Genomic DNA, 26,869 nt, shown 5'->3' on the forward strand with positions numbered 1-26,869 from the left:
CTCGTCCTGACAAAGCATGAGTGAGGGAGGATCCACGGAGCTGGTCGCGGCCCGCGCCCCTCTCGCAGGTGCATTCTCCCATCCTATCCATGCTTGTCCGCCAGATAAAGCCCCTCTTCCAACCTCCTCCCCTACTCGTCTCAACCCTCTCAACTTCCCTCCGAGCCCAATTTCGCCCCATCCCCGCACGAGCCATGTCACCGCACACCATCACCCTCAACGATGGCCGCAAGATCCCCTTCATCGGCTTCGGGACAGGCACTGCACTCTATGGCCGCGACGCTGAGGCCTCCGTCCAACGCGCAATCGAGGTGGGCGTCGTCCACCTCGACGGCGCGCAGCTCTACGGAAACGAAGACTCGCTCGGCGCCGCGATCGCTGCGAGCGGCCGACCGCGCGACGCGCTCTGGGTGACCACCAAGTTGGGCAAGGTCCCCGAGGGCACGACCGTGCGCGAGACCCTCGTCGCGTCCCTGAAGAAGCTTCGGCTCGAGTACGTCGACCTCTTCCTCATCCACATGCCGATCCACCATGCGGACCTCGCCGCCGTCTGGCGCGCGATGGAGGAATGCAAGGACGCCGGGCTCGCGCGCACCATCGGGGTCTCCAACTTCCGCGTTCAAGACTACGAGAAGTTTATGCCGACCGCGCGAATCGTCCCCGCGGTGAACCAGGTGCGCACGCAATCTCTCTATGCGCATGTAGTCAGTGTTGCTCAGACCTGGCTGTAGATCGAGTACCACCCGTACACGGCGGCGTGGGCGGCCCCGATCATCGAGTACCAGAAGCAGTTCAACATCGTCACCGCGTCCTACGGCGGCCTGACGCCCATTGTGCGCAAGCCGGGAGGGCCGATCGACCCCGTGCTCGAGACGGTGCGGCAGCGCGTCGAGAGGGATGCCGGGAAGCCTGTTTCTGCCGGCCAGATTCTCGGTCTTTGGCTCAAGGCACAGAACGTCGTTGAGATCACGTATGTCTCCCACACGAGGCGGGGTTCTACTACCATGTGCTGATTGTGGCTGTATCCCAGGACGAGCTCGAAGGTGGAGCGGATCAAGGAATATCTCGCGACGGAGACCCTGCCGGACCTGACCTCCGAGGAGGTGGCAGAGATCATGGAGAAGGGCAAGACAATCCATTTCCGTCAATTTGTGAGTAAAATGCGCCCGTACATATCGTTGACTAACGTACTTCTGCAGTGCAAATGGCTGGATGAATGAGAACGCTGCCGTAGCTCATACGACAACGTGTATTAGGGATGTGCGATATAACCATGGCGATTTTCAGTTTTTCTTCACGATGTGCATGACCTCCAGCAATTCTCAGATTTGCGAGCTCATCCGGGAATCAGATCCCCCAATCGTATATGCATGCCGTTATCAGAGATGCACTTCATCGGCAAGCTGGTGCTGATGGAGATGAGTTATTGTTACTCGCGTTCCTAGCTGCCTCAACACTCTTGATCTGTCAAGCTTGTCGGGCCCTATCACAGATCGTGTAAAATCCTCTACACGTGGGGCCGACAGTCTCACCTCCGGTCACCGCGCACTGCACGCGGGCTGTTTTCGAGGTGCGCGCCCCTTGAATCCACATGTGTTTAGCGCAGGCGAGCAGCACGCGCAGCCCACGCCTCGCGCTCATCTTGCCAGTGTTTGGCCCGAGCGCCGCTATTAAACCTTCCGGGGCGGTCGGGGGAAGCGAACAAGACCTTGGGCAAGTGCGGAACCTTGCGCCCTCCGGACTGCCATCCATGCCGCTCGGGTTCCAGATATAAACGCAGGGGATCTGAGGCCTGAGCGACTCAGCGCTCCCTCCTCATGGAACCCATATACGCGTACGCCCTTTGTGGTGCAGCGGTCGCCGTCGCCGTCCTCACGAGGATCCGCCGCCGACGGAGTCTGCGCAACATCCGCGGGCCGTCCTCCCCGTCCTGGCTGTTCGGTACGTCGTCTTGCGTGCCTCGACTCGCGATGCTCATTCATCCCCATCACACAGGCAACGAGTACGAGCTCTTCCATCAGGCCGAGACTGGCGACCTCGACTTTGCGTGGATGAGGGAATATGGCCCGACCTGGCGTACCCATGGGTACTTTGGGGTGGGTCCCTTCCATTCTATCCATCATTCATCGCTCACCACGACTCCACCATATCCCAGGCCGAGCAGGTCATGACGACAGACCCCAAGGTGTGCCTGTGGCACCCAGCGTCGACCTCGAACCCTCGCTAATGAAGTCTCTTATTGGCCCTTTGCAGGCTCTCGCCCACATCTACAAGGCCGGATACAACTACTACAAACGTGTGGACCTCAACCACATGACATATCTCATGCTTGGTCCTGGTGTTCTGTGGGCGGAAGGTGAATGAACTGATGTCGTGCTCACGCCGTCTGTTACTCAACCGCCTCTTGCCTTCAACTAGGCGAGAAGCACCACCGACACCGCAAGGTCATGAACCCAGCATTTGCACCCGCCCAGATCCGTGCTTTCGTGCCGCTCTTCCAGCGTACCGCACAAAAGGTGCGTTCGGGACCGCGCCTAGTGGGCGTTGTGCTCCCCGCTATCAACGGTGCTCATGTCCTCCTTATCTCCGCTCCCGGCTCCAATTCTGCTTCCATTCAATCTTTCGGTGATGAAAGCTCGCGCAACGATGGCGGGCAGAGATCGCGAGGGCGCCGGGGAAACCGCTGCTCGTGAACGAGTGGCTCGCGCGCGGCTCGCTCGACATCATAGGCGAAGGTGCGCGCAGAGCGGCCCTCCTTACGCGCGAAACCACCACTGACGTACTGACCGCGCCTCCCATCCACAGCCGCGTTCGACTACGACTTCGGTGCCCTTGATGGGCAGGAGAACCCGCTGGGCAAGGAGATCAACGCCGTCATGTGCGTCCTTTCCACGGCCCCCGCTTCCAGGCTTCCCTCCGCCCGCTAGGGCGCTCCGCGTGGCCGGCGCTGACGTTTCGATAGTGGCGAGTCCCTGCTCGCGCCCAGCAAGGGCATCCTGGCCGTATGGGCTCTCTTCACGCTCCTCCCGGAACGGATCCTGCTGCTCACCAAGCACACGCCCGCGGCGGCCTTCGCGCGCTTCCGCCGGCTCAACGCCAGCTTCGCCGCCATCGGCCGTCCGATTTACCGCGAGGGCGTCGCCGCGGACGCCTGGGAGTCAGGCGACCGCACCGCCCGCCGCGACGTCCTCAGCGTGCTGGGTGAGTGGTTGCCGTTCCGCGTGCTCGCGCGCGCGCAGACCCCTTGTCTCTGAACCCGTTCGCTCACACCCGACCGACCATTGTACAGTGAAGGCCAACCGGACCGAGCGCGCGAGCACCCGCCTGGGCGAAGACGAAGTGCTCGCGCAGATGCACAACCTGACCGCGGCGGCGCAGGAGACGACGGCGACGACGCTCTCCTGGATGTTCTGGGAGCTGGCGAAGCGGCCCGCGGTGCAAGCGGCCATCCGGCGGGAAGTCCGCGACGCGCGCGGGGGTGCGCGCCCCGACGGCTTCACCGTCGAGGAGCTCGAGGGCATGCGGCTGCTCGGGCCGCGATCAAGGTGCGTCGCGTCCGCGCGTATCGGCGACGGTCTTCACGAGATCCGAGGGCTTACGCGGGGCGAGCAGGAGACGCTGCGCTACCACCCGACCGCGTTCCACCTGTGGCGCGTCGCGGCGGTGGCGGACGTAATCCCGCTTTCCGAGCCGGTGGTGGGCGCGGACGGCCAGTGGATTCACGAGATCCCGATCTCCGCCGGGACGGGCGTCCACATCTCTGTGTGTGGTTACCACCGGTGCGTCTGGTCGGTCCCCGATGCAGTGAGAGCAATGAATTCACCTTCGGCGTGCACGGGGTCTCTGTAGACTGAAGAGTGCGTGGGGCGACGACGCGCACGAGTGGAATCCGGACAGATGGTTCACGCTCGACCCCGCGAAGCAGGTCAAGATCGGCATTTACGAGAATCTGTAAGTTGCCACTGCTGCGAAGGTTCTGGGTTATCGGCTAACCGACCCATGCTCTGCAGAATGTCCTTTTGTAAGAGATTACTACTCCATATAATTCACAACCTCACCATCACTGTATTAGCATCGGGTCCTCATGCGTGCATTGGATGGAAGTTCGGGTGCGTTCACCCACCCCCCACCCGTCCGTCACTTTGCTCACTTTTGATTACCTTTAGACTGTACCAGATACAAGCGGTGGCTGCGGAATTCCTCGAGCAATTCGAGTTCGCGCTCCCGCTCGACAAGCCGCATATTCGCCGCACGCCTGCGGCAATCATGATGCCGATGGTGGACGGAAAGCCTGAGCTAGGTGCAGCGATGCCGCTTCGAGTCTCGGTGGCGGCTTAAAGCTGCTCCTCGTTCCCGGGTCAACTCCCCGTTTGACGATGCGACTGAGATGGCGTTCGAATGCTTTGTGAGGATAATCGAGAAGTGTATCAACTTACCGTTGTATAGCCTGCAAAGGACCTTCGTCCTCTCCATTTGTTACAACAAATAAATATCGATGACTTCAATGGTTTTATCATCCAGCCCCGATTGCAGTCATATACAGCATCTATTTTGCATACTGTGTCATGACCTCACTCGATGCCTCCTTGAACAACGTCTCCTTCAACGTCTCATCGAATCTCTTCAAGTCTCTGCCCAGCACCTTCTGCAGCAGCGGGTCCACGACAGCCAGCTCCCCCTTCGCCATCGCGACGTACGTCGTCGCCCACCTCCGCAAGAACTCCTCCTCGCCGCGCGGCCCCCCCTTCCCAATATTCCGTCGCACGTACTCGTCCTCCGAGACGACCCTGAGCTTGATTGTGCGCCCGAGCAGCGCGGAGGCCTTCTCCGCGATCTCGGACAGCGTGATCGCGCGCGATCCCGACAGCAGTATCGTCTCGTTCTCGTACCCTCCCTTCCGACGAAGCACGGTTAGCGCGATCCAGACGCGATTCCCAAGATACCGGCGGAAACTCACGTCGACCATGACCCGCGCCGTCCCTTCCCCGAGATCCTCCCTGCTCGCCCACGCGATCCCCCCATCGCTGTGCGGGACGACGACCTCCTCGACCGCGCCCGCGTCCACGGACGCGGCGGCGGCGGCGGCGGCGTCCCACAGGCCAAAGTACAGCGGAAAGCTCTCGCTGTATATGCCCTCCTTGACGATCGTCCACGGGACGCCGCAGCGCTTGAGGTGCGCCTCCGTCTCGCTGTGCGCGCGCATGACCGCCGCGGCGCTGTCGCCGGCGAACGCGAGCGAGGTGTAGTAGATCCGCTTCACGGTGCGGACGCGGACCGCGGCGTCGATCGCGGCGCGGTGGCGCTCGACGCGGACCGCGTGCGCGATGGACGGGTAGGAGACGAGGAGGAGGGCGTCCGCGCCGGCGAAGGCGGCGTCGAGCGTGGCGGGGGCGGCGAAGTCGCCGTGGCGAAACGTCGCGCCGGAGGCGAGCGCGGCGGGGGACGGCCCGGCGGGGTTGTAGAAGGAGACGATGAGGTCGGAGGCTGCGGAGGGGAAGGTCGGCAAATGAGAGAAAGTCGATGCCGATCTGGATTCACTCACCTGGGACGAGCTTAAGGAGGTGCTTGAAGACGTGAGACCCAAGTCCGCCGGTGGTTCCTGTGACTACAAACTTGACCATCACGAACGGCGAGATGGTTGGTTGGCAATGGTGGTGGGTAAGACGATGTTGATATCAAGCTGAAGGATAACGTGAGAGGGGGATCCAACGGTGGAGCTAGTTTTAAGACGATGAGTCAGCTGACATCAACATGTCCCCCCGGTGCAGGTGGAAGCCGCGGGTCGATACCATGTAATAGGTACGAAATGAATGGGTTCGCAAGAGTCATACTTGGGATTCCGCAACCATTCATTGTTTGAACTTTGTCTTAGAGTACACTGTAGACTGCCTCAACCTCAAACGATCTCACACATAATCTTCCCGCTGAAATCACAATCAATACCGTTGAGGGAAATTTATACACGCGTAGAGCTTACCTATTCTTGTTGGCCTCCATCTCACTATGGGCTTCTTGGATCTCCGTCCACGGGTATACCTTATGGATGTAGGTCTTGATCATGCCGCTGCCTTCAGCCCCAGTGATGTGAGGGAAGGCATCGTGTGCAAACCGAGCTATAAGGTCTCCCTGGTAATCTTCCGAACGAGCTCGCAACGTCGATCCTTGAATCCTCAGTCGCTTGTACAGAATCATGCGCAGGTCGAACTCGGGTACGAGCGAGCCTGGAGGTAAAGTCATCAGCGACAGAGGGCATGTATGAAAAAACCGACATAGACGTACCACCTAGGAGCGCGAGTATCGTCATGCGCCCATCGAACGCCAAGCTGTCGATGTTCTTTTGCCAGTGCGAGGCTCCGACGAAGTCGATGACGACGTCCGCGCCTTTCCCGCCCGTAGTCTCCTTGACCGCGGCGGCAAAGTTGGAAGTCTTGTAGTTCACTGCGTGCGTTGCGCCCGCAGGAATGCTGAGGAGCATGTCGAGCTTCTCTTGGGTGGACGCCGTGGCGGTCACCGTGGTCCTGTCGCATCAGAGGCAAATGAGCTCATATTCGCAGAGATTGGATGCGCTGGATAGACTCACGCCCCGTTGAGACGTGCCAACTGGATCGCGGCTAGACCTACACCCGACGCTCCGGCGTGCACGAGCACGTCGTCGCCCTTCTTCACCTCCGCGAGCACGACCAGCGCCTGGAACGCGGTGAGAAACACCTCAGGGATGCTAGCCGCCTCGACCCAAGAAAGGTGCACGGGCTTGCGGAGCAGGTTCCGGTGCGGCGCGATGATGTACTCGGCGTATGCTCCCTGGTCAATGGAATATCATTCGTAATTTGTCCATGTCGGAGGGGAGTTTCAAGGAAGTCGCGTGGGCGTTGCTTTCAATCAGTGCCCGACACTCGTGGGTCAACAGGGTCAAGACTCACGCCCATGGCGAGTCCGAGGACCTCGTCGCCTTCGCGCCACTCGACGACGCCCTCGCCGATCTCGACGACGGTGCCCGAGAACTCGACGCCGAGGATCGTGGGCGCGCCCGGAGGCATTGGATATTTTCCTTCGCGCTGGAGGATGTCCATGCGATTCAAACCGAATACCTTGACCTACGATGTGGAACAGTGTGAATGTCTTGAAAATATGCAGATCATTGAACAAACCTTTACAAGTACCTTCCCTGGGCCAGGTCTGGGTTGCTCGGCTTCCCCCAAGTACAAGCTTTCAACCGGGCCTTTGCCATCTTTCACAAGAATTGCCCGCATTGTGCAGGGGTTGAGCAGCGTACTGGTGTGTGATGGTCGTGGAACGGCGGAAGCCTGAGCTCACGGGCTGCCGTCCCATGGTCGCTGAGAGCCTAGTGAAGGCTTTAGTAAGCCAATGGGTCAGTCAGTGAACCCCTGCTGAGTAAGCGCCACCAATCGAACCAAATTCGATCCGAAGTTGAACCAGTTAATCCACTGCACTTCGCCTTCAGTCAACCCTTCTGCGAGGAAATGATGAGACTAATGCAGCTTCACGCGCGGATAGCTGTGACCTCCAGGTCTGATGCCCACAGGGCAATGAATATCCAACGATACGATAATGATACAGGTATAGTGCACCACAAATCCGACAACAATAGCTGACTGTCCCCAGCAGTAAACATAATCAACTCCCCGCAACGGCTACCCTGTCATCAACAGGCACGAAGAAGAAGCGACAAGCCACGGACGCTCTACGCGCTCGCCATGACCACTGGCGGGAACGGGTCCACCTTGGCCTTCTTCTTGCTCGGCGTCCCTTTGCTCTTCTTGGGCCCATCCCCGCCCGCGCTCCCGTTGCCCGTGCTCGACGCACTCATCATCGGCGGGGGCAGCGCGGCTGCGAGTGCTGGGGTCATCGGAGGTCTCACATCCCCACCTCCGCCACCAGCAGTCGGTCCAGCGTCGCCGTCTCCGGCACCATCGGGTGCGACGGGAGGCTTCGCTTTCTTCTTCTTGGCGGTGCTCGCGGCCGGGGTTGCCTTGTTGATCGTGCCGAGCGGGCCAATCTTCGCATGCGATGGCGAGGCGGCGTCGTCGGGGATGATAATATTGACGGGAGGCTCGGAGGGACCTGCTGCCTCGGCGGAGGTGGGGTTGACGGACATGAAAGAAGGTGGTGCGAGAGCAGGAATGGGGGCGAGGCTTCCTGGGTGGAGAGGAGCGAAGGGCATACCGGGCGGAGCGAGGGGAGGAGGGAGACTGGACACCGGTGGAGCAGCGACGACGGAGGTGGATATCTCCGACACACGGGACTGGTAGAACGACCTGAGCAATCCAATCTGATCGTCGACACTGTTCGAATCCAAGAGCACGAAAGGTGGAGGAGGAGGGAATGGCGGGGGTGGTTCGGTCGGCTTCGCGCTGTATGCCATGTCAGTGGTTGTGCATAGAGCAGGTGATGGGATCTGACACACATAGAAGGTCCTTCTTTGAGTCCGGCTTTCCTGCCTTTGAGCAACCGTTTCGGGACGGTGAGACTCGATAGCCCGAATTCGTCGGCGATACCGAGCTCCTTCAGTCCAAAGAAATCGTCGCCAAACGAATCAGCGAAGTTGCCCCTGCAAATCAATCATTAGCTCAAGACCGTGACTGCTATGAAGTCGTAGGACGCACATCACAAACTCGTTTCCGCCTTCCTCTTCGTCTCCTTCCATGCGGAACAAAGCTTCGTCGTCCCAAGCTTCCTCGGTTGTCTGATGATAGCATAAGTGATCGTAGATGGTTTATGAGACTAAAGTCAACTCACAGCCTCGCTATATGCGTTGGTGAGCTTCTTCTCTAGCTCGTTGAGACGGCCGCCATATCGAATAATATCGTCCTTGACATAGCGTTCGAGATCGCTAACCTCTGTGATGCCGCTTTCAAATAGGGTATGTAGGATGATTTCCTTAAGCCCAGAGATTAGACCGGGAGCCCACACTAGTGAGAACAGACGCACCTCGGCCGTCATCTGGTTTCCGTACTTGTCGCACAAGAACCGCATTGTCCTACCAACATTGTGCATGTATTCAGCCATCACACTCGACAACACATCCAGTGCCATCTTAGAGGTTCCTGGATGCAAGGGTTGGACGCATGGACTCACCAAAACGAATAGATGACTCACCTTGGAACCCGGCATGTTCTAGCACCTTGCGTCCCATCCAATGCAGACAATCATTCGCATGCTCCTCGCCCATCTCTATGCCCCTCCCCACCGGCTTCCATGGCAGCTCATCCATTACATCGTCCACGTCGTCTGGGATATCGTTGATAGGGGGCGCTGATAGGCCGTTCCCGTCTTCTAAGCTCTGCTGAAGGGCGGTAAACTTGGCGTGCGTTGTGCGAACTCGTCGCAACGTGCGGACGTTGTTGTTCATATGGTATAGTAGGGTGTCGGGGGCAGGGACGTCTTGCTTCTTCTTCTTCCGGCGACCAGCTTTCCGTGGAGTATCTTTGACGATGGAAGGGGTTGCCATAGAAGTCGAGGCGACAGAGGTGACGTAGGTGAGAGAAGGGACTCCACTGGTAAGCATCTCGTCCGAACGCATCGCGTCCCAATAGAGCTCGATCATGTTCTTATCCGCGACGTTCTGCGTCCGAACTCGCTTACGGGGACGATCATCCACGAAGCCATTCCTATGAGACATAAACGGCGTGAACAGAGAGCGATCAATGGGAAGTACTTACAGCTTGCGTTTCATTCCAACCTCCCCATCTCCAAAAAGCGATAATTCTTTGCCGTCTTCGATCGTAGAGGCGTACTGTATCAAGCGCTCCTTCAGCCGTTGAACCGAAGGTTCCATAAGGTTGACGTCGGGGTCGCGCGAAATGTACTCGTCGAAGTCATGATCCAGCTGGAGGAATGCTGACATGCCGGCTTGGGTGCGAACGAAGGCAAGGGACTCTGGGAGGCTTGAGTCTCGGGGGATCTTCTTCGTCTGACCGGGGACTACGATAGGTTGCTTCGTTGGACTAGGTGACCGAAAAGCCGCCCCCGAGAGGTGGCGACCGACGCCATTGGTGGTGATCCCGTTCACGCGCGCGACACCGCGAGTGGGAACTTCACCGGGGATGATGGGGTCCGTACGCTCCTTGAAGTCGGTGATGTGTTTGAGGAGTCGATCCGCCTTTATCTGGAGCCGTGACGCGCAGAGGCGGAGGGGATGATCCTAAGTGGCCGGTGGCTCACGATGAGGGACTGAATACCGCGGAGGTAACAAAATATCTCACCTCCGTCGCATTATACGTGAAGCAGTTGGACCATATGAGGTCCAAGTCATCCTTGAACTCTTTCTTCGACTTATATTGCCTCTGTTTGACCTTCCTGAGCATGGTTCCGAGATCCATCGGAGTCGAGATTACTGCGAGGGGGTCAGTACGAAAGACATATACACCATGTAAAGTACGCACTGTCAAGGTAGTCCGGGACCTCCGACCGTGCAACAGGCTTCAAGAACGCCTCTGCATCACGATTATCCTGCGCGCGCGTTGGCTCACGTGAAGTCATCGCGGTGGCTGAACGGACTGACCATTGTGACCATGCGAAGGTCTTGGAGGAGACCCTCCAAAGAGTCGTAGAACGCGTCCGCAAGCTTTGCGGGATCATTACACGCTCTCTGGAAGAACTATCGGCAGGGGAATGCGTGCAGGATAGACTGGCCACTTACCCGTGTCTCCTTAACAGCGCTTAGCAGTAGTCTGAGCTCAGACTCAGGCAACGACGACTTGACATGGCTTGAGGTGAGAGTCTTGAGGAGGTTCTGTGGGTGCGCCAAGTAAGCAATGAGAAAACCGGATGGATGGCAAGCAGGCGTACGTTCATAGCAGGTCCATTCGGTGGGTAGGGTGAGGGTTGCGAAACAAGGAGGACATTCAGACTCCGATGGTATATGGCGCTTAGTTGGGAATTAGATTTTAGCTTACTCGGTAATAGTCCCCCATTGTCGGGGAATGAACTGCGATGATTAGGTAACACGCGACGCGACTTGAGAGGGTTCAACTGCAGCTTTCACCTCCACACCTTCCTCTCCAACCACCATCCCCGCACAGTCCCATGCTACCCTCCTCTTCTATCCGACGCTTGTAAATCCTCTGCAACGCACAGCCAACACCATCATGTCCGGACTCAAGAACTCGCCCTTTGGCAAGCGGTTGCGTGGAGCAGATGAAGAGTCTCCCAGGAAAAACCGGTCACGGTTTCATCCTGCATTCCCCACGCCATCAGGATCTACACCCTCTCTCGACTCGAGGACAGGCTCGAGCGAGGGCGCGACACCGGAGAGTCCCGAGCGCGGCGCGCATCGCGATTATGGAGATCGGTTTGTACCCTCGCGCGACGCAGGCGACATGCGGACTACCTACCACCTCATGGAAAAAGCTACTCCGTCCACACCCCCCAAGAATCGTATGATTCCTACAGAGTCGGACGCGCTTAAAGAACAAGCAAACTCGCTATTTGGCTCAATCTTGCACTCGGAAGTCACTCCCGTCTCGCCTCATCGCGCAGGGTCACCCGTGCGTCAGCCTACTGCGTCAACCTCCAACCTACCTTCCACACCCACTCGCCGTCGTCTCTTTGCCTACAACTCTCCGTCGAGGTCGAACGCAGCCACTCCTTCCAGGCGCTTAGATGTGCCCACCGATGAAGCCTACTCGCTGAGTCCAGTCCGTGCGGAAAGCCGACATCTCCTAGAAAGCCCCCGACGACAGCTCCGGAGCGTATGCAAAACACCGTATCGAGTCCTGGACGCCCCAGAACTCGCGGACGATTTCTACCTCAACCTGGTTGATTGGTCCAGTACCAACGTCCTCGGAGTAGGCCTGGGTCCTTGCGTATATCTCTGGACAGCACACACTGCACAAGTATCGAAGCTTTGCGATCTGAACAACTTCCGCGATACTATCAGCTCGGTTTCATGGGTGCAAAAGGTGTGTTCCCTATACTCTCCTTCATATCCCTCCTCTCCCATCAATAAACCGACAAACAAGGGAAGCGGTAGAACAATAGGCTCCGCCACCTCTTGCTTGTCCCGTTTTTGTCCTTGGTTGCAGTTCTGACCAGACTTTCAGGGCACTACCCTTGCAGTGGGCACGTTGGCCGGTCGGCTCCACATCTACGACGCGAACACTCTGCAACTTACTAGAACATACGAACGAGCCCACACTCAACGTATTGGTGCTCTTTCATGGAACTCACACATACTTAGCTCCGGGTCTCGTGACCGTATGGTCCACCATCGCGACGTACGAGAAGCAGGGTCGCGACCGTTCAAACGATGTCAGGGCCACCGGCAAGAGGTCTGCGGGCTTAGGTGGAGTGGCGATGGTGGTGCTCAAGCCGCCACATTGGCGAGCGGCGGGAACGATAACAAGGTCTGCATATGGGATCTTCGAGGCTCAAAGCGACCAGGCGGGTTAGGCGCACCTCCCGGACGCGTAGGAAACGTTCCCGGAAACTCCAACAACACGGCTGAGAAGACGGCGATGCCCCTCTGTGGAAATTCCACGAACACACCGCCGCCGTCAAGGCTCTCGCTTGGGACCCCCACGTTTCCGGTATTTTGGCCACCGGTGGAGGGACTGCAGACAAGCATATCCGGTTTTGGAACGTCCAGACGGGCACGATGCTGAACGAGCTGGACACGGGGAGTCAGGTAAGTTTTTCTACTTGAATCTTGCGCTCACCCCATCCACCTATTGATTCGGTGTGCCCAGGTTTGCAATCTGATATGGTCTCTCACCTCGCACGAGATCGTTTCCACGCACGGATTCTCGTCTACCACCGCCCAGAACCAAATCTGCATCTGGAAGTACCCGTCGCTCGACATGGTCGCCTCTCTGACAGGCCACACACATCGTGTGCTCTACTTGGCGATGAGCCCCGAAGGCGAGACCATCGTGACCGGGGCTGGTGACGAAACACTTCGCTTCTGGAATGCGTTCCCGAAGAGAGAGAACCATCAAGCACGTCAGGAGAGCCGACTGGACTATGGACGGCTTATTCGCTGAGTCCTCCTATCAGACGCTTTACGATCACGTTCGCCGGCCTCCCCCTTACGGCGTGCGTCCTGCTGTCAAACGATTTATTGTATCATCTTGTAGTCTCTGGCTTTCTCGCCATCCCCCGATCCTTCGATCACTCGCTATCCATGTTATATCGTACGCTACCATCTAGTCGTTTGTGGACGCTCTCTGTATATCCACCATCATCTGCTCCATCAGGTATCACAGTCCGCACCTCCCATCGGCATGTCGTCGCATTGCACCCACCGCCTCCTCACCACACTACATCACCACACTCGCATCGTAATTCCGCTGCTTTCTGTCCCACCTGTATTGGAACTGTTTCCTCTCTGATGACCTCTCGTATACCTTCCCTTTTTGGCTCTCTCCCCCTTACCCACCCACCCCATCCCTAGTCTCAGACGGTCTTTCCGCACACTCCTATCCTCCTCTTTCTTGTTATGTTTGATCATATATTGGTTGTTGTCACAATATGCTTCCCATGTTTTGCTCAACTCTTGATCGCCGGTTTTCCGTATCTCATGTAGGAACCCATGTCTTTTCTAAGCGACTTCTCTGTCCGTCCCTGTCGCGAATGTCTGTTTCCTTGTCTGTCATTCATACAGTCCCCATGTGCCCGTTGTGCTGTGCAAGCACAGCCTCTCAGAACTCTGCCATGAGCTCAAGCGAATTGCTATTCACCTCAATCCTCGGTTCGCTCGCATCTTGTGCAACACCACAGGTCTCGTGCATAGCTATGTCTGTGATTCCGTCTGTTGTCGTATCCATGCCCTCACGCCAGCTGCATTCTGCCGTGTGGCAATGCCCTCGTATATGGCAGGCTGCGGGCGCCCCACGATTCCCACATACCCAAACAGGTATCCGGTTCATGCGGCCGGCGTATCGAGCACAAACCGAGTCATAAACTCACCCACACGCTGTGAGGAATGCGGAACGAGCGTCGCTCCGTACTCAAGGCGGTGCGCCACCTTAAGGCCTCACTTCCAAGTTCCCATATGCGCTGAACAAGCGGGGAGCAAGTGAGCTCCGATTCGATTCGGAACATGCTGCTGACCGGCTGCTTTTACTGCAAATGCGTCCGCCGCTGGACTGCCTCAGGACGCTCGTGTTGCCCATCGGAAAAAGAAGCGGCTATATGCCGAGATTTGGCTCTCTTCCGGGATGTGGGGGTTGACGAGCACAGAGTCGGATATGGCACATGCATTGGGTGGCCCTACTGCATCCATTGATAGGGCGCCGTTAAGGTATGATGGTCCAACGTTCAACCGTCTAAGCACGCACCCAGAAGGCAGTCCTAGCGACTCACCGGAATCCGGATACGCCAACACAAAGGCGTTATATCCAGATCTGGGATCCGTTCGTTGAGATTTGACTACTATGGCGGGGAAATGCTTGATATCCATTGCACGAGCAATAACATTGAAGTTCTCACCTTGGCCCGCAGATGGCCTTGTGTTTGAACCGCTAGGATCACGTCAACATGACGACTCGTCAATTGGGATCGTAGCCTTACCAACAAGCGGCGTCACTGGCTGGACACCGGTTTCCGGCGGCGGGACTTCATTCGAAGCAGTGAACTGAGGGCTAGCTTACCCGTGTTTAAGGCGTTCTGTCGGGAATTCTGGATGAGACGATCCGGTGTTCGACCGTCCCTGAGCAGCCGTGTAATATCCCGGGCGTCCTCCGCGAAGCCCGCCAGCCTGCCTGTAGGCAGTGCATGACCCGCATTTACCTCAAGACCCATCGATCGAGAAATACAGGGACACGCGCGTGGCACAGCCGCATTCAGAGGCCGGATAAGAGGCACCCCGACACGCTATGGTTGTGGCCACCTCCCCCTCTCCCGCATCTGTAGCCCACTCCCCCCGGCAATCCCCGCCTGCTGTCAAAATATGACGCCCATCAACCACTACACATTCACCCCGGATACCGACCTCGAGTTGTTCCTCAAAGAGCTCGTTAGCAACAGTATCAAGCACAGCGATGACCTGCAATATCGAGTAGATACGCATATCGGGAAGAACTACCCCATCGTCCACGCGTCAGTCCATCAACCTTGAAACATATTGATGCTGACCCGCTCATACACGACCAGATCCTCGAGGACAAACTCTGCAGCTGTTTTGCACTGGAGGGCCTCGCTTCTCAGGTGGAATCAGCGTACGACATCGTGAGCAGAGCCTTTTCCCGAGCAAATGTCGAGCTACTTCGCCGGAGAAATGCCCTCATCAGCATCAACACCCTCCCCCTCGAGATCCTTAGGCCCATCCTCCTCCAGGCAGCGGGAATGGATGTCGACGATAAGCTGGCTGTAGCGTACACATGCTTCCACTGGTGGAAGGTCTGCAACGCCTACGCGCCGTTCTGGTCAGACTTCACCTTCCCGCCCTCTGCCATCAAAGCCCGCCGACTCTTCTCCATGGCACAGAATCGGGGCCAACTCCTTCATGTCATCGTGCCAGGGATGCTTTCCATCCGCACCCCAGCCGAAGCCGGGTACAGAGATATCCTCGTTTCACACAGCGATCTCGTTCGCAACCTCGATGTCCGCGACTGGCCTGGGGTCGGTTGGTTCGAAAAGACGTTCCCCAACCTCGAAGAACTCTCCGTCACCCGACCACTGAACCTCATTACCGACGGTCGGCTTCCGTGCACGCGGGTCAAAATAAAGCGGGCCTTCTTCGTTCGGGAAGCTTCGTCAACTGTCGCCTACTCTACCAGCCAGCCCATTATGCTGGTCTTCAACGACTGTCCATCGTCTACCCAGAGGGTTCGGATTTATCCCTCGCCACCGGCGATGGCCCTTCTCAAACGTGCTGCGTGCATGTCCACGTCTCGAAGAGCTCATCCTCGGATGCATTCCCATCTCGCATGTGCCGCCAGATCCCTCTACCCCTATCCCCCTTATGCACCTTCGCACCTTGCGAGTCCGCATGGAGCTCGGTCTACTCTCCGCTTTCCTTTCCACCCTACGGACCTCTCCTGCTCTCACGTCGGTCGTCCTTAGCGCATACACGGTGCATTCGCGACCGATCTCCGACGCCCACAAGCCTCAACTTTTTGCGCTGCCGTCGCTCAGCTGCCTCCCCATGCTCTCCTCCGTCGTTTCCCTCACCATTCGCGGCTCCACCGCCTCTCCTGTGCCGTCCAACACCCATGGTGGTCCGCCGTCCCCTCACGAAGCACCCCGTACGGAACCCGCAGACGTCGCCCCATTCCCTCTCCTCCCTGGCGCGCCCCCTCTGCCCGCAGGCCCAAGCCTGGAGCTGGGGCTCTCGTGGCCCGCGGAGCTTGGACACAACCCCGTCTCCGCCGCCGTGGCCGAGTGTGCCGCTTCCCACGCGCTCACGAACCTTCTGTCGTCCGCGGGGGCCCTCGACGCGCTTCGATGCCTCACACTCGCCGGACCGATCCCTCCCCCGTGCGTGCATGCTACACTCGCCCCGCTCGTCCGCGGGTGGTTCCCCACGCACTCGGGATCCTCCAGGCTTCTTGCGATCCCCAGCACCGGGCGCCGAGACGGCGGCCGGGGTGCCGGCGATGGCAGCTCTGCGCGGACGACGGGCCGCTCCTCGTCATACGCGGGCCTCATACCGTGAAGACGCTCCTCGCGCTCCTTCCTCCGATCCCGGAGTCGCCGTCAGCGGGCAGCGACTCCACTCGTCGGAGGAGCTGGAGCGGCCGCAGCACCAGCACCGTCAGCACCAGCACCGCCAGCATCAGCACCGTCAGCACCTTCCACTCGGCCTCCTGGAGCGAAATCTCATTTTCGCTGGGCCTTGAGGCCGTGCAGAAGTTCCTGCACCTTGGAAGTGCGTCCGACGCCGCTGGGACAGGTGCGGGCGTTGCGGCGCTCGTACTCACGGAGCAACGGCTGATGGGGGAGGAGGACGTCGCGGTGCTGGAGGCACTGCTCGGGCGCGGGGGTGTCCTGGAAAGCGTGCGGTCGGTGACGATGTTGAGGGGAAAGGCACAGGTGCAGAGTCGTGACTTCGAGCGACGACTGGTGGATGCGCGGGACGGTCGGACGCCGGAAGAAGAGGAGGGAGGCCAGCGCACGGCTGGTGGTGCGATGGTTGGCAGAGGGGGTTTCGTGGAGGAGTGGAGGGGCGGGTTTGGATCAGAGCCGAGAGATGGTGTCATGGAAGCGGCTGGAGAAAAAGCCGGAGGAGTGGACGCCCTACAAGTCCGGGCGAGTGTTTGATTGACTCGGACAGTCTAAGTGGTCCTTGTATGCCACAGTTTTCGCGTTTTGTGAATGTTCTGTATCAAGCATCTCCCGCCTGTGTATGGTCAACGTTTTGGTGTCAGCTGCTAGAGTGCACGTGCTTAGCGCCTGAATATTCCGGTTCGCAGTGACAATGCCGTGACCCAACGTGACGGACGCGTGCCACCCACGCGTTGTTTGACTTTATTTGGTGCGCGTCGTCGCGTTGTTGAAGGCGCCGCGCGCGTTTCTGTTTCTCTACCATCTAGTCGCCTCGTGCGACGCTTTGTACAACTACCACAACTACGACCTGGCTAACACAGCACGACTCTGACGATACCATGCTATTTCGGTCGTCTCATGACCCTCTCAATTCTCAAGCTACCCAGGAATTAATCATCTTCAGCCATGGACATGACCGCGTCCTTGTACCTCTCCCAAAATCATACGATGTTCGTCTGAGGAATACCACGATATGCATGTATCACTGATTTACTTTGTAGGACGCCCAACAAGTCGTGCGCGACGAATTTGGGCTTATAGGCGACCTCGTTTTCGAAACCACCGACCTCCTCGGCCCAGAAGAAGGGACTGTCCGCATACACCGCCGCGCCTGGGACGGCATCCGTACCGTCTTACGATGTGTCACCGCTCGTGTCGACCATGCTCTTGCGGCCCCGTCTGCTGCCCAGCCGCCCGTCTGCGCCCCTCGGAAACCTTCAGTGGCTCGCGCAGGCTCTCGCAGAAGCGCATCTCGGTCGTCGGCGGGCTCCAATGCGTCTGTCAAATGGCACAGTTGGGGTGAATGGCAACGGCGTCGTGGAGCGACAGTCGCTCAACGGACGCAAGAGCAAGGTTCCTGGGGGGCCGTAGCGCTACGGGCTCGCGTCCAACCAGCATTGTCGCCACGTCGCACAAAGACTTCACCAGCCAGCCCGGTCCATCTAGCGCCCCGTTGGTTCGCTCGTCACTTGGACCTGCGGATAGTCCTCCCGCCTCGAGGGTGCTGTCACACGAACCGTCGAGGATCGAGGAGCTAGACGATGACGAGCCCGCTCTAGAACCGCAAGAAGAAGAGAAGGAGGAGGAAGAAGAGCCTGTGCGCTCGCCAACGAAGAAGCACGCCACCCGACCGCGCATCCTATCAGACTATGGCATAGACAACGACACAGACGAGCAAGACGAAGGCAACGAACTGCTAGGCCGCCGCTCCGCTTTACAGTCACCCACGCCTGCTTCGGTGGCTCGGTCAGGCAGGATGTCGCGTGCGGGCAGCGTGTCACACGGGGACCCTGAGGGACCGCACCCCGGCGTGCGCAAAGGCGAACAGCCGTCTCCCCTGCAATATGTCGAAAGTATGTCTACCCGTTCCAGCCGGTGGATGTATGCGTCTATATTAATGGTTCTTCGTAGCTGCGCCTGAGCCTAATATCAAGACAAAGAAGGTGCTTCCACAATCCTCGAGGGCCTCCCCTACGGGGTCACATCGCTCTCAGCCGCCCCCCTCGCAGCCGCCGTCATCACACATGCCGAAAACCGACGAGAGCTTCCTCGTTGTAATCGAGTACAGCGAAGACCCTGATAGCCGGTCGCTCTTCAAGACCCGTGGCCGGCACATGGTATCCAAGGTGTTGCTGCAGGCTTGTCGCACCTTCGGCCTGGAAGAGTACTACGAAAGGTGAGCGCGTTCAGCATGTGGGTCGCAGATCGATCGAGAGCTGACAGAGATCATTGCACATAGTGCACAGCTTACTCTGGTGATCGAGGAAGCCGGGGAAGATGACGACATCGTGTTCCAGCGGCGGTACGTGTGCAAGAGAGACGAGACGATGGCAGAGGCCGGAGCAGAGCCCAATGCGCGCTTCATCGTCGAGATCGAGTACGACGACGACGATTAGATCTGTGCATTTCGCTGTTGCCCTTGTTTACAGCCTCGCACGACAAGACCACTACCTACATGCTATCTTTTGATGTACTGCTTTGATTTTCTCAATCTCGTCTTCTGGTGCCTAGCCTCGAGTCGAGCGGAGAGTGATGTTCAACGTTCAAACGTTCATCTCCGCATGGCTTCCACGTTATCATCGCGGCAGGGACGGCGCTAACAAGCCCGCTCGCCGCTCAGCAAACTCTGCTCCCATCCATGGCTGTCAGCCAATGGCATGTTCGAGGGAAGATGAACACAGCCATCGCGACTTTCGGCGGCGCGCGCATGGAGAAAGCGTGGGTGAATTCGACTCTACTAGGCGCCTGTGATCATATCATGCAGCGGCCACGTCTTAATACTGTGTCTCCGTCTCTCACGCATGTCGTCCCGCCAACAACATCCTGCACCTCATGTTGGAAATTCCTGCCCTCGCTGTCTCACAAAGCGCACGAAGCAAACTCCTGTGGTTCAGCGAGGCAATTCCGACGCCATTCAGGGTCACGGCTGCAACTGAGGTGGGTATGCACTGCACAGAATGCACGCCTCGGGCCACGCACCGATACAGCCAGTTTCTTCCGTCGCGACTTCTTAGATCATAAGTGTTGGTCACCGGGAAACATTCCCCCGGCTCGGGCCTTCCGTCCGAGAAGCCCACCAACTATATGCACATATATAAAGGGCAGCTGGCACTGCGCCCTCCTCCACACTGTGTTCCGCACGTTCTCCCTTCCATCTCCACCCTCCCTTAAGCCTCAAAGTCAAGCCCACCCAGTGGCCTCGATGGATTTCGCGGTGGTCCAAGACCCCAAGCTTTACCTGCTCCTCGCGGCGTGCGTTCCTCGTAATCGCCGTGCGCCTCTACTCGCGAAGCGCGTGCTCGAGAAGGTCAGAGGTCCGCCCGCTGAGAGCTGGTTCCTTGGTGAGTACCTCTCATCTCGCGCGCCACAGAGTGCCAACGCCGCTCGTCGAACGCGCAGGACACCAGCCAGAAATCAGCCGTCAGTTGGAGGTGGGTGACCTCCAGAAGAAATGGATCGCGGAGTATGGACTTGTCTGGCGCATGAAAGGCACAATGAGTGTGAGTAGTCAACGGGATTGGGCCGCCTGAGCATGCTCGTCTAAGGCGACTGAGATTGCAGGAGAACTCCCTTGAGATAGCAGACCCTAAGGTATGTCTCCCCCGCGCAACCTTCCTCTGTATCCCGTTCTAATACCGCGCGCAGGCTCTTCAATACATCTTCCATAAGTCTGGCTACCACTTTCCCAAGACAGCGACCTCGCGCCAGTTCTCGCGCGAGATCACGGGTCCAGGAATCCTCTTCGCCCAAGGTGCGTCCGCGTCTCTCGCGCTTCGCACACGCGGGATTAAACCGCTCCGGAAACAGACAAGGACCACACGCGCATCCGCAAGATCATGAACCCTGCATTTACCGCCGCGCAGCTCAAGTCATTCCTCCCTCTCTTCCTTTCATCCACTCAGAAGGTCCGTCCCGCCACCCCTATCTTTCTCCGTACGCGCGCTGATGAGCGCTTTATATGCTGCAGCTAGGCCAGAAGTGGAAGGAGATCCTGCAAAACGCCGACGAGCGTGGTGAGAGGATTAATGTTACGTCTTGGCTCGCACGTTGCACGCTCGACGTGATTGGAGAGGGTGCGTTCCAGTCGCGATGCGCGCTCTCTACGGGTTCCTGATTGCTCCACGCGGTCCAGTCGGCTTCGATGTCCAGTGTGGCGCGCTCGACGACTCGCTTAACCCCGTTATGGAGGCGTTCAACAACATGTTGTGAGTGCTCATCCCGGAAAGCGCGGCGTCGAGCGTCCAATAATCAATCTGGCTGCCAGCGCGGACGCCATCCCGAACCCGTCGAAATTCACGATTTTCTTCCGGTCTACATGGCACCTCATCCCGATGTCCATCCTCAAGTACGTGAAGTACTGGCCGACGAAGGACCACAGGCGCTTCCGCAAGACGCTTGACGTGATCAATGCGTTCGCGAAGGAGCTTATCACGGAGAAGACGGCTCACGCCCAGACAGGCAAGGACAATAAGAAGGATATCATGAGCCTTCTTGTCCGCGCTAATGCCTCCGAGGACCCGCGGTCGCGCCTAACAGAGGATGAGATGATCTCCCAGGTTGCGACCTTCCTGCTTGCTGGTGCGTTTCCGGGTCTTTGGGCCGACCCGGGTTTTTAACGCAGCTAATTATCGTCAACAGGGCACGAGACGACCGCCTCTTCGATGACTTGGATCCTTTGGGAGCTGGCCAAGCACCCCGAGTACCAGTCAAAGATCCGGGCAGAGGTCCGCGCTGTGCGCGCACGCGTGACTGGGCGCGGCGACTCCGAGTACTCCGTCGCGGACCTCGACACGATGACGTACACCCTCGCGGCAATGAAGGAGATCCTCCGCCTGCACCCGATCGTTTACGCCCTCGTCCGCTACGCTTCGCGCGATGACGTGCTGCCGCTCGCCCGCCCGCTCACTCTTGTCGACGGTACAGTCGTTACCGAGCTCCCAGTACCGAAGGGCACGGATATCCAAATCTCAATCTGGGCGTACAACAGGTACGAGACCGTCCTGCGCTAACAAGCAAGGGTGTGCGTGCTGACGGAGTGTGCACGTAACACAGGCTCCCAGAGATCTGGGGCCCGGACGCGGAAGAGTTCAACCCGCACCGGTTCATAGACCAGGAGAAGAAGATGGGCTCGACCTACGTCGGCGTCACCTCGAACTTGATGACGTTCTCTGCTGGGCTGCAGGCGTGCCTCGGCTGGCGGTTCTCGTACGTTCCTTTTGGTGGTTTGTGCTTAACACGAGGCCGAGGTCTCACCCACTCGCAGGATCATCGAAATGCAAGCCATCCTGGTCGAGCTCATCGAGCACTTCGAGTTCGCTATCCCAGACGACAAGCCCGAGATCCTCCGCTACCCCGCTGGTCTCGTCGCTCCACTAGTGAAGAGTGATATGGCAGCAGGTCCTCAGATGCCTCTCCGGGTTTCGCTCGCGCAGTAGACTCCTCTATGTTTTGTTCACAGAAGGTGTATGCTGGGCGATTAAACTCCGGCTGGCGTTGATGAGTCTGCTAGGGAATATATTTATCACGAGGTTACACGGAGGTCTACACTGTACAGCCCTTTGCATAAGTTTCAGGAATCGCACGTTTGTCTGCGCGAGGAGGCTCAGACGGAGGACATGGTTGTAGACCATCCGGGGTACTCTTGTCAATTACCTTGATCCGCTCGACCAGGGCAAGGACGTCGATTTTGAGCGGAACGATGCCGATATCGATATATGCTTCTGTCCACAAAAGTCAGTGCCAGCGCATGACCTGCAAGTCGCCGGCGCGCACTCTCCCACCCTCAGCTGTAAATACTAAGCGCACACACATAGTATAAACTTGTCGTGAACCATGACAAGTAGCTACTACCTGGATAGGGAATCGGCGCTTGAGCTTCGTCTCACCTTCTGCTCCTACCTTCATCGCCATCCAGGTTACAACTCCTCTTGGCTACGCTAATGCTCTGCCTTGAATGGAATTGAGGGTACAGAAAGGAGGTTGTGCTACGGGTGAGTATTCTCATGCGTTTGCTCTCTCGCATACTTATTAAGACTGAACGGCTTCTAGATCGTGGTCCGTGGAGCATGCATGGAGAAGAAATATTTATGCGAGTCCTATGTAAGCGTCTGGTGGAGAGGCGCGAGGAAGCGTCAGACCCGTATGCATGCGTCCCCTTCCTCCGTGTTGTCTCACGTCTTGTAGTCCCGGCGTAGTGCCGTACCCAATCAAAATATTCTTTCTCTCCTTTCTCCTTCACCAGCCTTCACCAAGCGGCCCATTTGATCTCATGACCGCCATTCTCTTTAACACCCTACCATATCGAAGTTCCATCACATCATCGAACAAGGTTGCCCGCAGATCACGGCCTCCGCCTCGACCTTCCAATGTCTTCAGCCAGAGAACTTGCACCCAAAGTGAGCATAAAAACTCGCGCTCCTATCAAACTGTGTCAAGACATTTCCCGCCCCCACCTCCTTCCGTCGCCTCATGTCTCTTCTGCTATTGCGTCTCGTCTCGACGTGCCGACCACATGACCGCGCCCTGCACCCCCAAAATAGCCCAAAGATCCCCCGACTGCCCCTCGACCGCACTCGCTCCCCGTGCGTGTTGGATGCTGGGCGCACGGCGGGCCCCCGTCCGCCGTCACGCGGGGTGGGCGCGAGGTACGTGCGATATTCCTGGAACGGATGTGGGCGGCGGGTATGTACGCCCATGGCTCACCACAGTCAGGTGTGCTAGTGCAGGGCGGGGCGTAGACAGTGACGGGCCGCGAGGAGCGGACGGGAGGCTATATATCGCGCGGGCGGAGCGTGAGCAAGGGTGAGCCGTTCTGCTCTGTGTTACTCTCCTGCGAGCTCTTGGTCATGGTACGCTCCCAGCTACTCGCGTTGTTCGGCGTTCTGTCGGGGGCCTGGCGCTGCCCGCCGCGCCGAGCTTGAACCGCGCCGCGGAGGCTGCGGGGAAGCTCTACTTCGGGACCGCGACGAACAGCGAGCAGTGGAACGACACGACGTACTTCGACATCCTCCGGAGCTCGGAGTTTGGGCAGATCACGGCCGCGAACGTGATGAAGTGGGTGCGTTGTCCTCCTCCTCCTTCCCTTCCGCACGCTGATGTGGGGCCCTCGTGGTAGTTCGCGACGGAACCTTCCCCAGGTAACTTCACGTTCGGGACGCCGACATCATTGCGGGCTTCGCGCGGACGACCGGAAAGCGCCTCCGAGGGCACAACTGTGTCTGGCATAGCCAGCTGCCGGACTGGGTCGCGAATGGGACGTTTACACCGGAGGAGCTTGCGTTCGTCGTCGAACGGCACTGTTCGACGCTCGTGAGGCACTATCGGGGACATGTGTGAGTGTTAAAGCACTGAATTCTGCAATGAGATCTGTTAACATTGAGTGTATGCGCAGCTGTGAGTCTATCGTCACGATAAGGACTACATGGAGAAGAAATGACGAGCATTTGCGAACATAGACAGCTGGGACGTGATCAACGGTGCGTAGGAGCGCCTTCCTTTGCCTACCACAGGTTCTCATCTCGATATCCACACGTAGAACCGTTCAACGACGACGGCACGTTCCGGTCTGACGTGTTCTTCGACACGCTCAACACGACGTACATCCCCATCGCGTTGCACGCGGCACGGGCGCGGATCCGCACGCGAAGCTCTACATCAATGACTTCAATATCGAGGGTGTTGGTGCGTCCTCTCTTCCTTTTTCCGCGGACAAGGGTCTATGTTCTGACGCATCTGTGTACGATACACTCTTTATCCGCACCCTAATTGTGGACCACGCGACGTGCACTTGGCCTTTCCGAACTACGCGCACGTCGCATGGTGTCACGCGTTGGCCGTCACAGGCGCGAAGGCGACCGCGTTGAAGAACCTTGTCAAGACACTGCAGAAAGAACATGTGCCGATTGACGGCGTCGGCATCCAGTCGCATCTGATCGTCGGCCAGGTCCCGGACACGTTCCTGCAGAACCTGCAGGAGTTCACGGCGCTCGGGATCGAGGTCGCGCTCACCGAGCTGGACATCCGCTTCGAGGCGCTGCCGCCGACCGCGGAAGGCGTCGCGCAGCAAAAGAAGGACTACGAGACCGTCATCGCGGCGTGCAAGGCCGTCAAAAGTGCGTCGGGGTCACGGTGTGGGACTTCACGGACAAGGTGCGTGCGCGGCCTGCGCTCCCTGCGCGTTTTCGGGGCGCGACCGACAGAGGCTGACGAAGCGTACGCGCGCAGTACTCGTGGATCCCGGGTACGTTTGCCGGTCAGGGCTCCGCCTGCCCATGGGACGAGGTACGTCGTCGGTGCCCCAAACCCTGCATCACTGCGCTAGCCGCGGGTGTCTCGTGCGTGCAGTTTCGCTCGCGCTGACCCTTGTGGCGAATCCATAGAACTTTGTGCGCAAGTCGGCGTACTTTGGGATCATCGACGCATTCGGGGCTTAATACTCGATCGCGGTCGTGAAGGAGTCAAGTTGAGGGCGTGCGGGAGGCGGAATCTGGGAGGACAAGGCCATAGTTCAGAATCGGTTATATTGCCTTGGCGTCACGCATCGCGTAAAGCACACTTGGTAGCGCGTCCACCAGGAACCAGGTTCGGGTCGTTTGTGGATCTAAAAACGGGATACGCTTTGCGTTTGATGGAGGGACTTGCCACGACGCTGCGTCACTGGCGCAAGACCACACGTGGAAAACATGTGTGTCTGTCGGCTAGCCGGTACATGCAATGGGGTGGTGATTAGGGCAACTTAGGATGACATGACATGGGTTCAGTGACGTCAGTGTATTAGTAAAATATGTATTAAATGTGTAAAACCTTCATCAAGGGCACGTGGTGTAGTTGGTTATCACGCTCGCTTAGCATGCGAGAGGGGTCCGGTTCGATCCCGGACGTGTCCATAGTTTTTGAAGGGCTGAAATGGCCGTGCTACTCTCGTGCACATTGCACGTCGTTCGATTCCCAATGTGTCCAATTGCATCTTTCCCGCCAATATTTTTCCCCTGATCACGCGTAGCGCCTGGTAGCGCTGGTTGACTTGTGCTCCAGTGGATCCCAGACATGATGCATGACGCCTGGGGTCCTCTGCCCCATTCCACTATCACCACCGTATTCTCGCTTTGTTGACGACCCTTCCCCACGAACTTGCGGCACGCGCATGCGTGCTCAGCGCTCAGCGCTCAGCGCTCAGTGCTGACCTGGTCCAAGACTCAAGTTGTTGCTCCCTCTGTGGCCGGATCCCGCTTCTACGTGAAACCTGTCCCGCTCTCAACTGTGGTAGGGTCCAGGGATCAAGTAAACCCGAGTGGGGTTGGGCGAAGAAGACGAATGACAGCGGATGTGTGTTTTTCAAGGTGTGTCTTCCTCGTGCATGTCGGAATTTCCTCTATGCGCCCCACCCCCAGTACTCGAATGTGGGTATATGCGCCTCTGCCGGTCGCGGAAGCACATACATCACGGCGTGTGCGGGTCACCGCACGTCGCCTGGCGGCGTTGTGCGGCGCATTTGTCGCGAGCGTCGTGTTATAGTCACGAAGCGGGGTCTAGATAGGTCCAGATCGTCGCGTTTGGCTCCGCGGCGGTTGCAGGGCTGCGGTTCCGCCGTGCCAGACGGGCCCCGCGCAGGATCCATGTGCGGACTTATTGCGTTCACATCACCTCGGCCCTTTCATGTGGGAGCGTCGCCCTGAGGTGGGCCCAAGTTCCGTCAGCTGCTGGACAGACTTTGGCACGAAGCCACGCCGGGCGTCCGGTTCGCGGAGTGCGAAATGTGCATTTGCGCGGATGCGGCAGGCTTCTTGCCGGGGCCGAGCGAGCGGTAGCCCCGTCGCCGTCCGGAGCCCGCGCGCACGCTCCCCACTCGTCCTGCGCCCACCACTGCCCGAGCTCGCCGGGAAGAGGACCGCGTCCGTCGTTGCTGGTGCTCGTTGACGTTGGCCCGCTGCTGAGCTCGACGTGACGTCGAGTGCCCCGCCCCTGCCCTCCTTCCTTCTGCACCGCATCCACCGGCAATCGCGTTCGAGCATCGAAGAGCACGACCTCTGCTCCTCCCCCCGGACGAGGCAACCACCTCGCTTGTCCCGGCGCCCCACTGACAGCCGTCATCAGGCTTACCGACGCCGACCGCCTGACGCCCCAGGCTTTATTAACCGGCTATCCC

The 26,869-nt window shown here is 58.4% G+C and overlaps 9 protein-coding genes and 1 non-coding gene across 10 annotated transcripts; 7 read left to right on the top strand and 3 right to left on the bottom strand.

Annotated features, from left to right (window-relative positions):
* Positions 1 to 194: 194 nt before the first annotated feature.
* Positions 195 to 1,220, top strand: BXZ73DRAFT_89503 (Aldo/keto reductase; the record flags this gene model as incomplete). The annotated part of the gene is made up of 4 exons (XM_048025305.1): positions 195 to 674; positions 732 to 970; positions 1,031 to 1,151; positions 1,200 to 1,220. The coding sequence occupies 4 exons, from the start codon at positions 195 to 197 to the stop codon at positions 1,218 to 1,220; spliced, it is 861 nt and encodes a 286-aa protein (XP_047878747.1).
* A 597-nt stretch (positions 1,221 to 1,817) lies between these two features.
* Positions 1,818 to 4,338, top strand: BXZ73DRAFT_45576 (PAH-inducible cytochrome P450 monooxygenase PC-PAH 4; the record flags this gene model as incomplete). The annotated part of the gene is made up of 14 exons (XM_048019538.1): positions 1,818 to 1,941; positions 1,996 to 2,096; positions 2,156 to 2,185; positions 2,254 to 2,356; positions 2,419 to 2,516; positions 2,636 to 2,735; positions 2,806 to 2,878; positions 2,963 to 3,201; positions 3,290 to 3,549; positions 3,613 to 3,779; positions 3,850 to 3,951; positions 4,011 to 4,021; positions 4,073 to 4,109; positions 4,167 to 4,338. 14 exons carry the CDS (start codon positions 1,818 to 1,820, stop codon positions 4,336 to 4,338), a joined length of 1,617 nt encoding a protein of 538 aa, XP_047878748.1.
* Positions 4,339 to 4,546: 208 nt separating this feature from the next.
* Positions 4,547 to 5,621, bottom strand: BXZ73DRAFT_45457 (NmrA-like family protein; the record flags this gene model as incomplete). The annotated part of the gene is made up of 3 exons (XM_048019517.1): positions 4,547 to 4,894; positions 4,964 to 5,484; positions 5,543 to 5,621. 3 exons carry the CDS (start codon positions 5,619 to 5,621, stop codon positions 4,547 to 4,549), a joined length of 948 nt encoding a protein of 315 aa, XP_047878749.1.
* A 275-nt stretch (positions 5,622 to 5,896) lies between these two features.
* BXZ73DRAFT_45555 (quinone oxidoreductase) lies at positions 5,897 to 7,250 on the bottom strand (the record flags this gene model as incomplete). Its single annotated transcript, XM_048019533.1, has 6 exons — positions 5,897 to 5,924; positions 5,978 to 6,221; positions 6,280 to 6,518; positions 6,581 to 6,801; positions 6,921 to 7,094; positions 7,149 to 7,250. The coding sequence occupies 6 exons, from the start codon at positions 7,248 to 7,250 to the stop codon at positions 5,897 to 5,899; spliced, it is 1,008 nt and encodes a 335-aa protein (XP_047878750.1).
* Positions 7,251 to 7,702: 452 nt separating this feature from the next.
* Positions 7,703 to 10,815, bottom strand: BXZ73DRAFT_100523 (uncharacterized protein; the record flags this gene model as incomplete). The annotated part of the gene is made up of 12 exons (XM_048014598.1): positions 7,703 to 8,372; positions 8,426 to 8,569; positions 8,625 to 8,704; positions 8,758 to 8,898; positions 8,950 to 9,065; positions 9,118 to 9,629; positions 9,681 to 10,162; positions 10,224 to 10,354; positions 10,404 to 10,470; positions 10,523 to 10,609; positions 10,661 to 10,753; positions 10,810 to 10,815. 12 exons carry the CDS (start codon positions 10,813 to 10,815, stop codon positions 7,703 to 7,705), a joined length of 2,529 nt encoding a protein of 842 aa, XP_047878751.1.
* A 293-nt stretch (positions 10,816 to 11,108) lies between these two features.
* BXZ73DRAFT_89506 (WD40 repeat-like protein) lies at positions 11,109 to 13,001 on the top strand (the record flags this gene model as incomplete). The annotated part of the gene is made up of 5 exons (XM_048025306.1): positions 11,109 to 11,921; positions 12,063 to 12,406; positions 12,433 to 12,437; positions 12,471 to 12,646; positions 12,708 to 13,001. 5 exons carry the CDS (start codon positions 11,109 to 11,111, stop codon positions 12,999 to 13,001), a joined length of 1,632 nt encoding a protein of 543 aa, XP_047878752.1.
* A 1,907-nt stretch (positions 13,002 to 14,908) lies between these two features.
* On the top strand, positions 14,909 to 19,121 carry BXZ73DRAFT_100525 (uncharacterized protein; the record flags this gene model as incomplete). Its single annotated transcript, XM_048014599.1, has 9 exons — positions 14,909 to 15,049; positions 15,112 to 15,655; positions 15,900 to 16,441; positions 16,504 to 16,992; positions 17,727 to 17,902; positions 17,959 to 18,024; positions 18,073 to 18,578; positions 18,637 to 18,901; positions 18,965 to 19,121. The coding sequence occupies 9 exons, from the start codon at positions 14,909 to 14,911 to the stop codon at positions 19,119 to 19,121; spliced, it is 2,886 nt and encodes a 961-aa protein (XP_047878753.1).
* An 806-nt stretch (positions 19,122 to 19,927) lies between these two features.
* On the top strand, positions 19,928 to 22,160 carry BXZ73DRAFT_89507 (PAH-inducible cytochrome P450 monooxygenase PC-PAH 1; the record flags this gene model as incomplete). Its single annotated transcript, XM_048025307.1, has 11 exons — positions 19,928 to 19,977; positions 20,054 to 20,225; positions 20,287 to 20,316; positions 20,371 to 20,476; positions 20,533 to 20,630; positions 20,693 to 20,798; positions 20,858 to 20,930; positions 20,990 to 21,303; positions 21,364 to 21,712; positions 21,778 to 21,930; positions 21,989 to 22,160. The coding sequence occupies 11 exons, from the start codon at positions 19,928 to 19,930 to the stop codon at positions 22,158 to 22,160; spliced, it is 1,623 nt and encodes a 540-aa protein (XP_047878754.1).
* A 263-nt stretch (positions 22,161 to 22,423) lies between these two features.
* On the top strand, positions 22,424 to 25,157 carry BXZ73DRAFT_89508 (endo-beta-1,4-glucanase; the record flags this gene model as incomplete). The annotated part of the gene is made up of 10 exons (XM_048025308.1): positions 22,424 to 22,457; positions 23,370 to 23,406; positions 23,641 to 23,782; positions 23,840 to 23,861; positions 23,930 to 24,056; positions 24,184 to 24,200; positions 24,260 to 24,405; positions 24,575 to 24,852; positions 24,936 to 25,005; positions 25,104 to 25,157. 10 exons carry the CDS (start codon positions 22,424 to 22,426, stop codon positions 25,155 to 25,157), a joined length of 927 nt encoding a protein of 308 aa, XP_047878755.1.
* A 379-nt stretch (positions 25,158 to 25,536) lies between these two features.
* Positions 25,537 to 25,610, top strand: BXZ73DRAFT_t86. Its single transcript has one exon. It is a non-coding gene; the product is annotated as a tRNA-Ala (tRNA).
* The last annotated feature ends 1,259 nt before the right edge of the window (positions 25,611 to 26,869 follow it).

This window comes from Epithele typhae (assembly GCF_022376455.1).
Source record: "Epithele typhae strain CBS 203.58 chromosome Unknown BXZ73scaffold_18, whole genome shotgun sequence".
Taxonomy (NCBI): Eukaryota; Fungi; Basidiomycota; class Agaricomycetes; order Polyporales; family Epitheliaceae; genus Epithele; species Epithele typhae.